The sequence below is a fragment of the Coregonus clupeaformis genome, chromosome 10 (genome assembly GCF_020615455.1).
Source record: "Coregonus clupeaformis isolate EN_2021a chromosome 10, ASM2061545v1, whole genome shotgun sequence".
Lineage (NCBI taxonomy): Eukaryota > Metazoa > Chordata > Actinopteri > Salmoniformes > Salmonidae > Coregonus > Coregonus clupeaformis.
The window spans coordinates 1,391,937-1,406,546 of NC_059201.1; the positions used below are offsets into that span (position 1 = coordinate 1,391,937).

The following is a 14,610-nucleotide window of genomic DNA, read 5'->3' on the forward strand; positions in this document are numbered from 1 at the left end:
TAGATAAGATCTTGCTACCATGGATAGGTAAATACCTGTCTATTTGTGGAAAAGTCAACCTGCATTATCCCAGTTTACCTATTTGCTTATGGTCTTGCCTATACCTAGCAAACAATTTTTTAAATTATATGAGAAAAAAAATATTCCATTTTATTTGGAACGGCAAGCCAGACAAAATTACACAGGCCTATTTATATAATGAATATGAATTCGGAGGACAGCAATAATTAAATATTAAAGCATCAGACCTATCACTAAAAGCTTCAGTCATACAAAAGTTACACTTAAATCCGAACTGGTTCTCTAGCAAATTAGTAAAATTGTCTCACCCCATGTTCAAGAATGTCCTTTTTCCCTTTATTCAGATTACAATCTCTCACTTTCAGTTATTTGAAAAGGAAATAATCTCTCAAATATCACTATTTCTAAAACAAGCCATGGTTGCAATTTCAATTTAATCCTCCAGAAACAACAGAACAAATAATGCAACAAATATTGTGGTTTAACTCAAATATACAAATTGATAATTTTTTTATGCAATAAAATGCAAATTAATTACTTAAAAATCATACAATGTGATTTTCTGGATTTTTGTTTTAGATTCCGTCTCTCAGAGTTGAAGTGTACCTATGATAAAAAATTACAGACCTCTACATGCTTTGTAAGTAGGAAAACCTGCAAAATCGGCAGTGTATCAAATACTTGTTCTCCCCACTGTACATATGAGATGAGTAGTGCAAGATATGTAAACATTATTAAAGTGGCCAGTGATTTCAATAGGCAGCAGCAGCCTCTAATGTGCTAGTGATGGCTGTTTAACAGTCTGATGGCCTTGAGATAGAAGCTGTTTTTCATTCTCTCGGTCCCAGCTTTGATGTACCTGTACTGACCTCACCTTCTGGATGATAGCGGGGTGAACAGGCAGTGGCTCGGGTGGTTGATGTCCTTAATGATATTTTTGGCCTTCCTGTGACATAGGGTGCTGTATGTGTCTTGGAGGGCAGGTCGTTTTCCCCCGGTAATATCTGCAATATTAAAGCTGATCTACCCCCCAAAATATTTTACAAATAAATACATTTTAAAATTGTAAAAAGTGTGTGCCAGATCAGAGGCAGCAGGGATGACCAGGGATGTTCTCTTGATAAGCGCGTGAATTAGACAATTTTCCTGTCCTGTAAAGCATTCAAAAATGTAACGAGTAGTTTTGGTTGTCAGGAAAAATGTAAGAAGTGAAAAGTACATTATTTTCTTTGGGATTGTAGTGGAGTAAAAATAAAAGGTAAATAGTAAAGTAAAGTACAGATACCCCAAAATACTACTTAAGTAGTACTTTAAAGTATTTTTACTTAAGTACTTTACACCACTATCCTCCCACTACCACTCAGGAAAGCATGCAGTTCATTAAACTACAGATGAAATATGTTATGGTGAACTTCACAGTGTGGTGAAAGTGCAGAGTGATGAACTTGATGCTCCTTTCCAATAAATATCCAGGGTCTTATTCTGGTGACATGATGATCGATGCTTGGCTGCCGTCTGACAAATAAAAATAATCTCGCTCTTTTGTCCGTAATAATTTCATAATATAGGCTACACCCGCACTGTATCTGCGAGCTGTTGGCTAGAGAGCACGTGCCAAGACCAGAGTGGGTACATTCGCCATTTAACAAAAAAAAGATCTGACAAAACCATCAGTAGAGTTGAAAATGCGACGGAATCCCATTTTACTTGTATTTTTATTCGGGAATTTAACCGCAAAACGTGTTTTTATGTGCACAATGTCATCACACAACAGCCTTTTATCCTCAACAAGTCAATGTAATGGAAACACATTTCTGGTGGGAAAAATGCACAAATTGTTTTTTAGCAGATTAAAAAAAAATATTCACATGAAAATCTGTCGCCAATTGGATGGAAACCTAGCTTGTTGCTCAACAGAGGTGGATCCGAGAAACTCCGGTGTCTAAACGCTAGGGGGTTGTTCTGGCTCATATTGAATCAATATTTACCCTCTCCAATCACCCGTAACACTCATAACAGACACTTTCAAGTCAGAAGCCTTTTATTGGTTAAACAGAGAATGGCAGAGCAACAATCAAAAGTACGCAGCCGATTTACAGCAGCTTTAACTTTAGGTGCGCTTGATTCAGCTCGCCCCTGTGTGTGGCGTGATGAATCAAGCGCACCTACTCTGTTTTAAACTTTCTCACAGATTTTCCAATATGCACCGATCAGCATTGCTAAAATCTGAGAGAATTGGTGGATGTTTATTAGGTTGCAAGATCTCCTGGCTCTATACAGCTTAATGGACTGGAACTCAGCAGGTCAGGGAGAGAGAACGTTTATGTACTGGATAATGTATTGGTTCATATTTTACATTCAGCCTATATTTGCTGGGTGCTGAACCAAATTCTTTATTTCCAGCAGAGATGGTGTGTGTGAGAGGTTGAGCCTCAACCAAAGCCTATTTCTTGCCAAATCTCTGCGGCACAGCCATGCCCCAGATATGTCCTGGAGCCTGCTCCCAGTCTCTGGACTGTATCCTGTCTCCAATCACCAAGTCTCCTCTGCTGTCACGGCCAAACCTGCAGGGGAGATAGGCAGTCGTGTTACAGTATCAGGTAGCACCCTATTCCCTATGTAGTGCACTACCCTAAAGGCCCTGGTCAAAACTAGTGCATTATATAGGGGCTCTGGTCAAAAGTAGTTCCCCTCATAGGGAATAGGATGCTCCTGAGTGGTGCAGTGCAGTGGTCTAAGGCACTGCATCACAGTGCTAACTGTGCCACTAGAGATCCTGGTTCGTATCCAGGCTCTGTCGCAGCCGGCCGCGACCGGGAGACTCATGGGCGGCGCACAATTGGCCCAGCGTCGTCCAGGGTAGGGGAGGGAATGGCCGGCAGGGATGTAGCTCAGTTGATAGAGCATGGCGTTTGCAACGCCAGGGTTGTGGGTTTGTTTCCCACAGGGGGCCAGTATAAAAAAATATGTATTCACTAACTGTAAGTCGCTCTGGATAAGAGCGTCTGCTAAATGACTAAAATGTAAATGTAATATGGGACGTCGAGAAGCTGAACTGCTGATGCAGTTGGTGGAACTGAGTGTGAATTACCATTATCTCTTTACTATTCACACTGGCTTACTATGTGAACAATATAATGTTGTTTTTATTGGTTGGATAAAATAGGACGACTCTGAATAGAGTCAGCAATAAAGGCTATTGAATGGAGCTGAAAACAAGAAAATAGTTCCTATATGCACATTATCTAATTTTGAGAAGCGTAACTTGGTATAAAAATTAAACGTTTGATTTCAACTCATTTTAACATTCTGTCATAAAGAGCATGTTCAACTTTATAAAAAACAAGTTTTCCCATTTCAAGACGTTCAATTAAAAAATGACTATAGTAAGGCCTATTAAGTGCCAAATAAAGTAACAAGAGTTGACCGTAACAGGGTTGACCGTATCAGGGTTGACCGTAACAGGGTTGATGATTTCATCTTAAATCAGCCATGAATCCCCTTGTGACAGGGGGAATGGAAGCTTGCTGTGTGCAACAGGGAGTGACAATTCAATGCAAGCTTCACAAAAAAAGTATAATTGTTCAAACATTTCTAGCCTGTCTATTTATGGGTAACATGGTTGACGTGTTATGCTCAACCAGCTCAGATTTCCACCACAAAACACCAGAATTTACACTATGATTGAACTATTAGATGTTCAACGTTTCTTTTGAAAACAACAATATTTAAAAGGAATAGTTTCACCGTATTAAAATGAGAGTTCAGTTCACGTAACAGGGTTGACCTTAAAATGAGAGACAGACGTAAATGAATCACTTATCACATTAAATAAATAATCATCTTCAGAAATGACTGTCAAAATTAACTAGGGCTTTAAAACGGTGAAACGTTGAGAATGTGCGGGATAAAGTGGGTTGAAATCTTCCATAGAAGTGACACAGGGTTCACGGAGGATCATGCTGCATTTTGACATGTCTTTATTCAGATTTACTGAATTCTCCGTGTGGTCTATATTAAACGGCATTTCATTTAATATAACTTTTCAAATTAAATATTGGTGCACACTTTCTATTTTAAATATCAAAGGGCAAAAGGCACTCTTTTCGAGGAACGACCCAATTGTGTAATTTTGTAATTCGGCATTGCGGTGACAGATAGGCCACTCAACTCTGAGAGCTGATGTTATGTTTATATGCTAAATGACATAAATGTAAATGTAATATGTGCAGTATCTATGTTACAAAGTTAACTGTTACATCTGAGGCTGGTGGAGAACGGAGGAGACACACACACAGAAATCCTCACCTCTGAGGTTGGTGGAGAACGGAGGGGTTCCTGGTGTTTCTCTGGAGCAGAGAGTGAATCACAGCGGCCAGGAGACGGTCGTCCAACTCGTTAACCCCTCCCACATCGTCACCCTCCTGTCAAACACACACAACAGGACTTAACCCCCACATCCTCAACCTCCTGTCAAACAACCAAACATTGTTAAATGTTGCAGATAGAAATGCTACGAATAGAGCCGACATGATTCCTTACATGTCAGAAAATGTTGTTCTACATAGCATATTTCTATCTGAATGTTCCGAAACATTGCGCACTGCTGAATGCACCCCAGACTTGTTTTGTAGTGGTCAGTCTTACCAGTGCCAGCACCTCTCCTGAGTCCCCTGGCAAGTTGTTGTTCTCCAGATCCCTCTCCTCCTGCAGACACTGACCCACCCCAGCCATGGCTAGGACCAGACCCACCAGGACCACCCACAGCGCTGTGTCCACGTTCATGCTCTCTTCTCTGGGTTGGGTGGTGAGGAGCTTGGATGGGTGGGAGACGGACGGAGGATGGAGCTCACACCTGTCGTCGGAATGAAACCAATAGATAAAGAAAGAAATATATTAGAACGCTTTACCTGGTAAGCAAGATTTAAAAAACCAAAGCCACAGAATGGATGGACGAGGGATAGAGCACCTGTTGGTATCACCGTTCTTTTCTGCTCTTATCTTCTGAAGCTGGCGCAAGTCTTTAGGCAAGATGCTCTTGGTCTTCTCCTGTCTGGTTCTCGTGGAGCCCAGCTGCCCTGACATGGATGATGGGTACCATACGGCTTGCCTTATATACCAACACACGCCCACTGCTTCCTGGGCCTCGGGAGCCTCAGGAGATGGGGCAGATGGACGGTCAGTGGGTCAGGGGACCAGGGAGAGTGACAGTGGTGTTAACAGGCCATCACAGGAGGGAGGACAGCTCTTAATATGACAGTAATGCACGTCCACGGGGTGGGATAAGGGGAGGCAGATGTGCATTAAGGGTCCCTGAAGGGACAACACACACACACGTACACACACACACACACACACACACACACACACACACACACACACACACACGTACACACACACACACACACACACACACACACGTACACACACACACACACACACACACACACACACACACACACACGTACACACACACACACACACACACACACACACACACACACGTACACACACACACACACACACACACACACACACACACACACACACACACACACAGGAAGGAACTGTGCATTATAGGGCCTCGAAGGGACCCAGTGACTAAACAGTGTTATTAAACAGATAAATCCTTTCAAATGGATTCACATCCATTCACGACTTACTTTCAGAATATCACCCAGTTGTCTACAGGAACATTCAGTTGCCTATAGGCGTCACAACGAAAGGTGATGGACTTGTATGCACCTTACATACTTGGTATATCTCTACGGGACAATTCAATTCAGCAAAAATCTCTGAAGCTGGAGACACTTATCTCCCTCACTAACTTTAAGCATCAGTTGTCAGAGCACCTTACCGATCACTGCACCTGTACACAGCCCATCTGAAATTAGCCCGCCCAACTACCTCATCCCTATATTGTTATTTATTTTGCTCATTTGTACCCCAGTATCTCTATTTGCACATCATCTCTTGCACATCTATCATTCCAGTGTTAATACTAATTGTAATTATTTTGCACTATAGCCTATTTATTGCCTTACCTCCATAACTTGCTACATTTGCACACACTGTATATATATGTATTTCTGTTGTATTTTTGACTTTGTTTTGTTTTACCCCATATGTAACTCTGTGTTGTTGTTTTTATCGCACTGCTTTGCTTTATCTTGGCCAGGTCGCAGTTGTAAATGAGAACTTGTTCTCAACTGGTTTACCTGGTTAAATAAAGGTGAAATAAAAAAATAAAAAATTGTAGGTATAGAGACGGAAGGAAACGATGACGGCTTCTTATATTAATGACCTCTCCCACTTGCTAAGACACGAACATTGACAATTCTCTGCACCCACCAAATACAGAACCATGGAGTTATCTGTATGTTTCACCATGTAGAAGATAGACAAAAAATATTGTAATGACCTGACTAGATCATAAAAGAACAACTGTCCAGACAGAGGATTGAGTTTACGAATGGACGGTTTATTAAACCAACTTTACACAGGCTACTGTTTGGCCGTAGCCCACGCCAAATAAATGAAAGATAACCCACAAGCCAATCGTGACCTTCTCTTGTGAAGCCCAGACGTAAAAAGAGAGAGAACAAAGGCTAAACCTGGTCTTAACTTCCAATGCTCCATCCCCCTGCCCAACCCCCTCCACGCCACTCCGCCAACCGCCAGGATGCCCGGCATCAGAACATTCCAGGCATTCCCGTGATTGGCAGATAGCAGGTTGATTGACATGTCGGACCCCGCGAACACTGGGTACTGGTAGGTACAACACAACCATCTACTAGCCTAACACATAACACACAGCTGTCTGTGCGGGTCGCTACACAGCCCCCCCCACCACAAAGTCCCTCGTCCCCGAGGGAACAAACAAAGTCTCTGAAGCGACCCGGAGGTCTCCTTTGCCTGCGTGGCTGTGATGGCCGCAGAGTGCCCCTCTGGGAACCAGGGGATGAAGGCAAGGACATGGGGGACAAGGAAGCGGGAACGGGTAATACAGTCCGTGGCTCTGGGGAACCACGCGGTGACACAGGGGGAGTGGGCTGTCTGGAGCCTTGTCTGCGGCACCTGGGGGTGGGTGCCTGGAGAATGTCATTGCCAGAGAGGGGAATTGTGGCGGTTCCTGGGGTTTGGGGAGAAGAGGCCCCTCTATATGGGGCTAACCTGTCCCGGTGCAGTGTCACCTTTCTCCCCCTGGGAGGAAGCCGCACCCGGTAAACAACCTCCCCTACCCTCTCCAGGACACTGCAGGGTCCCACCCAGTGACTGTCCAACTTGGGGCATCTGCCTTTTTCCTTAGCGGGCTGTAGACCCAGACCAGCTCCCCAGCCACAAAGTGCCTTCCCGGGTGTGCACGTCATAGTTCCTCTTCTGCCTCACACCTGCATTCAGCAGCTGCTCTCTGGCGAAGGTGTGGGCTGTCTCCAGGCGGTCCTGGAGTCTCCGGGCATACTCCGGCCCCGGGGAAACATGAGGGCTATCCAGGGGCCGACCAAACGCCATCTCCGCAGGGGTACGGATCTCTCTCCCCAGCATGAGGAGGGCAGGCGTGCAGGAGGTGGAGTCTTGGACAGCGGAGCGGCATGCCATGAGGACCATAGGCAGGTGCTTGTCCCAGTCACGCTGGTGTTTGGAAGAGACGATGGCCAGCTGCTGTCCAAGCGTTTTGTTGAAGCGCTCCACAAGGCCATCACTTTGAGGATGGAGAGGAGTAGTGCGGGTCTTGTGCATACCCAGCCTCTCACACATGGTGGCGAACACACGGGACTCAAAGTTTCTGCCTTGGTCGCTGTGGATGGACTCTGCAGCTCCAAACCTGCTGAACATCCCCGCTGTCAGGGCGTCGACGATGGTCTCTGCCTCCTGGTCAGGCAGAGCATAGGCCTCGGGCCATTTTGTGAAATAGTCCATGGCCGTGAGCACCCAGCGGTTTCCACTGTCTGTGGTGGGGAACGGCCCAACTACATCCACTCCCACCCTCTCCATGGGAGCCCCCACTGGGAACTGTTGGAGCTGAGCATGAGAGCGGCCTGGGGGGCCCTTTCTCGCTGTGCAGTTGTCACAGCGGCGGCAAAAGTCTTCCACATCCCTCTTGTGCTGCCCCCAGTAAAAGCCCTGACGGAGGCGGCGCAGTGTTTTTGTGACCCCAAAGTGTCCAGTCCCCACCCCCCATGAGTACTCTGGAGCACAGCCTCCCGCAATGCTTTTGGGACCACCACCTGCCACCTCTCCTCCCCCGTAGCTGACTCCTTCCATGCCCGCTGTAACACGCCATCAGCCAGCCGCAGTCGCTCAAACTTTGACCACAACCCTTTGGTCGTGAGTGAGAGCGCTGTCACCTCTTCCCATGGTGGCCTCACCTGCGCCTCTACCCACTGTAGCACTGGCTGTAGGTCTGTGTCCCGTCCCTGCTGCTGCCCCCATTCAGCCACGTCGACAGTCTGCAGCTCACAGCAGACAGGCCCGCTCGCCCGACACACTGTGGCACAGACCCCCTCCTCTGCACACAGCTCTCTCTCCCGTCCCTCTCTCCGTTCACAGTGGCGGCAGCCGTCTGCAGTACAGGGCCGACGGGACATGGCGTCGGCGTTGGAGTGGCGTGCCCCTGCCCTGTGCACCACCGTGAAGTCATATGGCTGAAGCTCCTCCAACCAGCGTGCCACCTGCCCCTCTGGCTCTCTGAAAGACATGAGCCACTGGAGAGCAGAGTGGTCAGTCCTTACAGTAAAGGGCAGACCACCCAGGTAGTACTTGAAGTGTTTGACGGAAGCCACAACAGCCAAGAGCTCCCGCCGGGTGACACAGTAGCGGCGCTCATGTTTGTCAAATGTTTTGCTGAAGTACGCCACCGCTCTCTCCCCCTCTGGCCCCACCTGGGCCAGCACCCCACCCATGCCCACATTGCTCGCGTCTGTGTCCAGGATAAAGGGCAATGTGAGGTCAGGGGGGGCGAGCACGGGGGCCTCGATCAGTGCACGTTTGAGGGTGTTGAACGCCTCCTCACACTCCACTGTCCAAGTGAAAGCCTTGTCCTTCGGCAGCAGGCGGTTCAGTGGAGCAGCAACGCTTGAGAAGCCCCGTACAAACCTCCTGTAGTACGAGGCCAGGCCCAGGAAGCTCTTCAGCTGACGCTGGTCGGTGGGGGTGGGCCAGTCTCTGACAGCCGCTACCTTGTCCTCCATGGTGCTGATCCCCTCCTTTCCCACTCGGTGGCCCAAGAAGGACACTTCTCTCCTCATGAAGTGGCACTTCTCGGGGTGGAGCTTCAGACCTGCGGCAGCCACCCTCTCCAGCACACACCGTAGCGCCCCCAGGGCTGACTGGAAGGAGCTGCCATGGGCCAGGATGTCATCGAGGTATACCAGACACTGCTGTCGGGGGATGCCATCCAGCACCCTGTCCATCAAACGCTCAAAAGTAGCTGGAGCGTTGCACAGGCCAAAGCACAGGACCTTGAACTGCCAGTGTCCTCTGTTAGTGGAGAACGCAGTTTTGGCTCTGGCCTCTGGGGAGAGGGGCACCTGCCAGTAGCCACTGCGGAGGTCTAGTGAGGAGAACCAGGAGGACCCCCTAACCAGGTCCAGCGACTCATCGATACGTGGTATGGGGTATGAGTCCTTCCTGGTTACCTCATTCAGCCGCCTGTAGTCCGCACAGAACCTCAGCTTGCCCCCTTCTTCGGAACCATGACGACTGGCGCCGCCCAGGGGCTGTCTGAGGGCTCAATGAAGTCTGCCCGCTGCATCTCCAACACAGCCTTGTCTGCCGCCTCCTGGCGTGCCAGCGGGATACGGCGGGGACGCATCTTGATAGGTCGAGCATCACCTGTGTCGATCTCATGCTGCACCAGATGAGTCTGACCCACCTCTTCCTCACTCAGCGCAAAGCTGTCTCTGAATTCAAACAGCAACTGCCTCAACCGTTCCTGCTGCTCGGGGTCAAGACCAACACAGTTCCTCCCCCATATCTCCCTCACTGCAGACAGTGTCCTCTCCCCTCCCATCTGGGGTAGCTGGGCTGGAGGGCGCGGCCCGGCTCACAGAGGACTGTGTCGTGGAGGTAGCTGGGGGAATGTAACGCAACGCCGTAGGTGACAGGGGGGCTGGGGAAAAGTCACACCCATATGTGGGGGAGGGGGGGCAGCCATGAGTCTCTGCTGCTTTAACTGTTGGAGTAAAGGGTTTGTTGGGTTGAGTGAATGTGACATTAGGGGCCATGGTGACCTCCGGCCCTCCCTGGAAGCTCAGTGTGCCCCTATTTAGGTCTAACTGGCAGCCTGTGCTCCTAAGAAAGTCCAACCCCAGGATACAAGTGTCCTGCACAGCCCCCACCCACACAGGATGACGCACAGTCCTGCCCCCTACTGTCAGAGTCATTATTCCCTTCCCTTTCATGGGTGCCAGCTCACCTGTGACTGTGCGGAGCTGCACAGTTGTAGGCTCACACTGAGTCCAACCTGGCACAATATCTGGCCTCACCAGGGTTACTGTGGACCCAGTGTCCACCAGGGCGGAGCAGGGCACCCCCTCCACAGTGACAGGGACATGACAAAAGTCCCCAACACAGGTCCGGCCCACCACAACAACAGGCTCCATCCGCTTGCCCTCGTCTGCTTCTGGGGAAGTGGAGCCTTGCTTCCCCGTCTGTGCCGGTGGGCTCCTCCTGAAGAAGATGGTGGTTGGGATAGAAAGCCAGGGGTCCGCACTACCCGGTCTATGCGGACCCCGAGCCGTTTCCCTGAGCTCTGGGGACATGGGGCAATCTCGGCGCAGATGGCCTGGCTGGCCACAACCCCAGCAGACCCTGGGACCAGGGCGTGTGTTTCGTGCCGCCTGTAGCGACACAGCACGAATGAGTTCTGTCATTTCAGCCACCCATGCAGGCTTTTCCGGCTCCGGGCTGCTCTGCCCCCAGCTCGCACAGAGGGTCTGTCTCCTGCACCCCCACCAAAGCCCCAGCTGAAGCCCCAGCCCACACCAGCTCCCTCTCCAAAGCCATCTCCAAGGCTACCTGCAATGACTCAGGATGAGCCAGCTGGGTCTGTATGCGCAGCTCCGTAGGAGAGAGCGCCTGTATGAACTGGTCCCGTGCTAGCTCGCTCTGCACGGAGGGGGGCATGTGAGCATATGCCCACCGAGAGAGGCTCTCAATGTCATTAGCTAGCACCCGTAGAGGCTCTCCAGGCTGCCTGCGTCTATTACTCAGTTCGGAGCGCAGTAGCCCGGGCTGTACACACTGTCCATGGCGCCTCCTCAGTGCTCCCACTAAAGCACCATAATCACGTCTGTCCTCTGGGCTAATCAATATCAAACAGGCCAGAGCTTCATCCGTGAGGCATAAAGCCAACTGCAGTGCCCTATCTTCATCCGACCACCCCCTAAAATGAGCTAACAGTTCAAACTGAGCATGAAAAGCTTCCCAATCCGCCTTACCGGAATACTTCGGGGTCTTAACGGATACGGACGCAGCCGGGAACTGGGCGCCGCCATGTTTGTTTACATCCTGAGCCCCAGATTCCTCGTCCCGCCGCGTCGACGTCACCCCTTCGGGCCGCCCCACAGAATCCGCGCGAAACACAGTCGACGAAGCACTCATGCCCGCTTCAGCCGCCATCACTCTAACGTCCTCCCTCAAGCGGCCTCTGGGCTCCGATGCCCTGGCGATCTCCTCAGCCAGAACCCCCGACGTCCATGCACACGCACCTCCTTGGCCATAATCGTCCCCTACCTCCACTTTCACTTTCGGATTCCCTCGAAGCATCTTCAACCCCCGTTCTCACCTACGGTAGCTAGCCACAGAAGTCAGCTAGCTAGCTGGCTAACTTTTATCAATGATCCCACTTCTGACACCAATGTAATGACCTGACTAGATCATAAAAGAACAACTGTCCAGACAGAGGATTGAGTTTACGAATGGACGGTTTATTAAACCAACTTTACACAGGCTACTGTTTGGCCGTAGCCCACGCCAAATAAATGAAAGATAACCCACAAGCCAATCGTGACCTTCTCTTGTGAAGCCCAGACGTAAAAAGAGAGAGAACAAAGGCTAAACCTGGTCTTAACTTCCAATGCTCCATCCCCTTGCCCAACCCCCCTCCACGCCACTCCGCCAACCGCCAGGATGCCCGGCATCAGAACATTCCAGGCATTCCCGTGATTGGCAGATAGCAGGTTGATTGACATGTCGGACCCCGCGAACACTGGGTACTGGTAGGTACAACACAACCATCTACTAGCCTAACACATAACACACAGCTGTCTGTGCGGGTCGCTACAATATCAACTACTAATTAACTGCTTATTAGGCATGTCTTACATAATGTATGTTTGTTTTGCAACACACACAGTGAAAACTTGATGTAACAATCTTGACTAAATGTGTATATATGCCGCGTTCGTGTGCTAGTCGGAACTAGGGAAACTCTGAACATTTCCGACTTGCTAACTGGTTAAACACGGCACGTGTATAACTACAACCAGTTAGCAAGTCGGAAATATCAGAGTTTCCTAGTTCCGACTAGCACGTGAACGCGGCATAATTCCATCTATGACGAAAACCCAGTCGAAACGTCCTAATCAACTAAGAATTTAGGAGCACATACCAGTATGCAGATTCATGTTTGTTATGTATTAACTCTGTTAACACATATCATAGGTTGAATAGGCTACCTTGTTTCTTGTTCGATGAACTAGGTTCAGATTGTGACCCGTCTGATTTTTGTTTGTCATGTTCCTCTTACCTGGTAACTCTGTGTGAGGATGACTGACAGTGCTGATGTAACCGGTGTGAAATGGCTAGCTAGTCAGTGGTGCACGGTAGTAGCGTTTCATTCGGTGACGTCACTCGCTCTGAGACCTTAAAGTAGTTGTTTCCCTAGCTCTGCAAGAGCCGCGGATTTTGTGGAGTGATAGGTAACGACGCTTCGTGGGAGGGTAGTTGTTGGATGTGTTCAGAGGGTCCCTGGTTAGAGCAAGGAGAGGGACAGAAGCAGCACTGTTACTTTGCCTGTGCACGCGAGTGTGTGTGTGTGTGTGTGTGTGTGCGTGCGTGTGTGTGTGTGTGTGTGTGTGTGTGTGTGTGTGTGTGTGTGTGTGTGTGTGTGTGTGTGTGTGTGTGTATGATGGCAAATAAGATCCCTGTCTGTCACAATTCTTTTTCAAAGCTGATCAGATTGGTTAAAAGACCAATTAGTGAGAGAAAAAAAAGTATCAGAAATGGGCTGCCTGTGTAAACACCAGTCTCTGTGGTCCCCACAGAGTAACCAACTTACCACCCAGAGACTGTCTTATTAAGACTCATGTGTTCTCTATCCTCTTACTGTCGTCAGACTAACCCCCCCAATGCCTCTTGACTGTTCCACCATTACTCACCATGGCAACCAGGATGACACACACACACAAACCGACACACACACACGCACACACACACACACACACAACACACACGCACGCACACACGTACTACCGAGCACACGCACACACACAAACACACACAGATCTTTGATTGGGTGACAAAGATACGTTTTGAGAGCTAGTGTGTGATTATATTATCTTAAAGAGCGTGCCGTCTTATCTCAGAACATACCGGAATAAATCAATATACCATAGGCAATGTTGTTATCTGTGCATTGAACCATGCAGGCAATTCTATTTCAATAACATAAAGGAATAATAGCCTTGTTGCAGTACTATACTGTACATACTGTATGTGATTACAAAAAGCATATCCTTTCATACTTTGAATGTAGCATTTCTTCTATATAAGGATAACTCTGCATACATTCTCTAAACAATGAACAGTTTTTACAAAATGTTATACATTTATATATATCCCTCTTTCCAAGCCAAGTCAAACCAGAATGTGTTATCGCCATCTAGTGTCCACAAGACATAATGCAGGTTCTGGCATTTCGACAGAAAATCCATCACCAAACCCAGTCGATTCTCATCAAACTCTCCTCTCTGTCGGCTGTCAATTTCACTCCATTAGTCTTGGAGTTTTGTTGTTATTTACAATAGTAAAACAGTGCAGCCAAGTCAGAAATAAATAAAATCATGACAACAAATAAAAACGACTGAACAACACTGATATTCTCTCAATCAGCTATAACAAGATTGTCCAGCAATATCTAATCATTACAAAGTTGACTCTCCACATAGAAATAAAAATATATAGAACATAATAGGGATTCTATTTCCATGACTGTGGATCCGATGCATTCTGTTCCTATTATTCTCCATATTCCACCACAGTCTCAGGGATCTGTGCTCATCTTCTCATGTTCATCCAGTCCAGGAGATATTAATAACGCACTGTAAACCTTCAGCAGCAGCAAAATATGGTAACACTTCTATGAATAGCCTCTTTAAAATGCATTAGAAGCACATTTATAACAGATAAATAAGGAGTCAAAAGGCTGTCGTAAGTCGTTATAAATATACTTATGATGCAATATGAAGACGTCATTCATAGAAAGTGTTATTAAAAGTTAGTTATTGTCTTTCCTCACACAATCACTCCATCTATCTCTTTTTGAGTTCAGACAGCCAATTCTACCATAAGGCACTTTTATGCAAA

General features: G+C 48.0%; 1 protein-coding gene across 1 annotated transcript; it reads right to left on the reverse strand.

Annotated features, from left to right (window-relative positions):
- Positions 1-1,983: 1,983 nt before the first annotated feature.
- Positions 1,984-5,185, reverse strand: npffl (neuropeptide FF-amide peptide precursor like). Its single transcript, XM_045223226.1, has 4 exons — positions 4,991-5,185; positions 4,669-4,876; positions 4,330-4,445; positions 1,984-2,585 (listed from the first exon to the last, which is right to left on the reverse strand). Exons 1-4 carry the CDS (start codon positions 5,104-5,106, stop codon positions 2,465-2,467), a joined length of 561 nt encoding a protein of 186 aa, XP_045079161.1. The 5' UTR covers positions 5,107-5,185; the 3' UTR covers positions 1,984-2,464.
- Between the last annotated feature and the right edge of the window lie 9,425 nt (positions 5,186-14,610).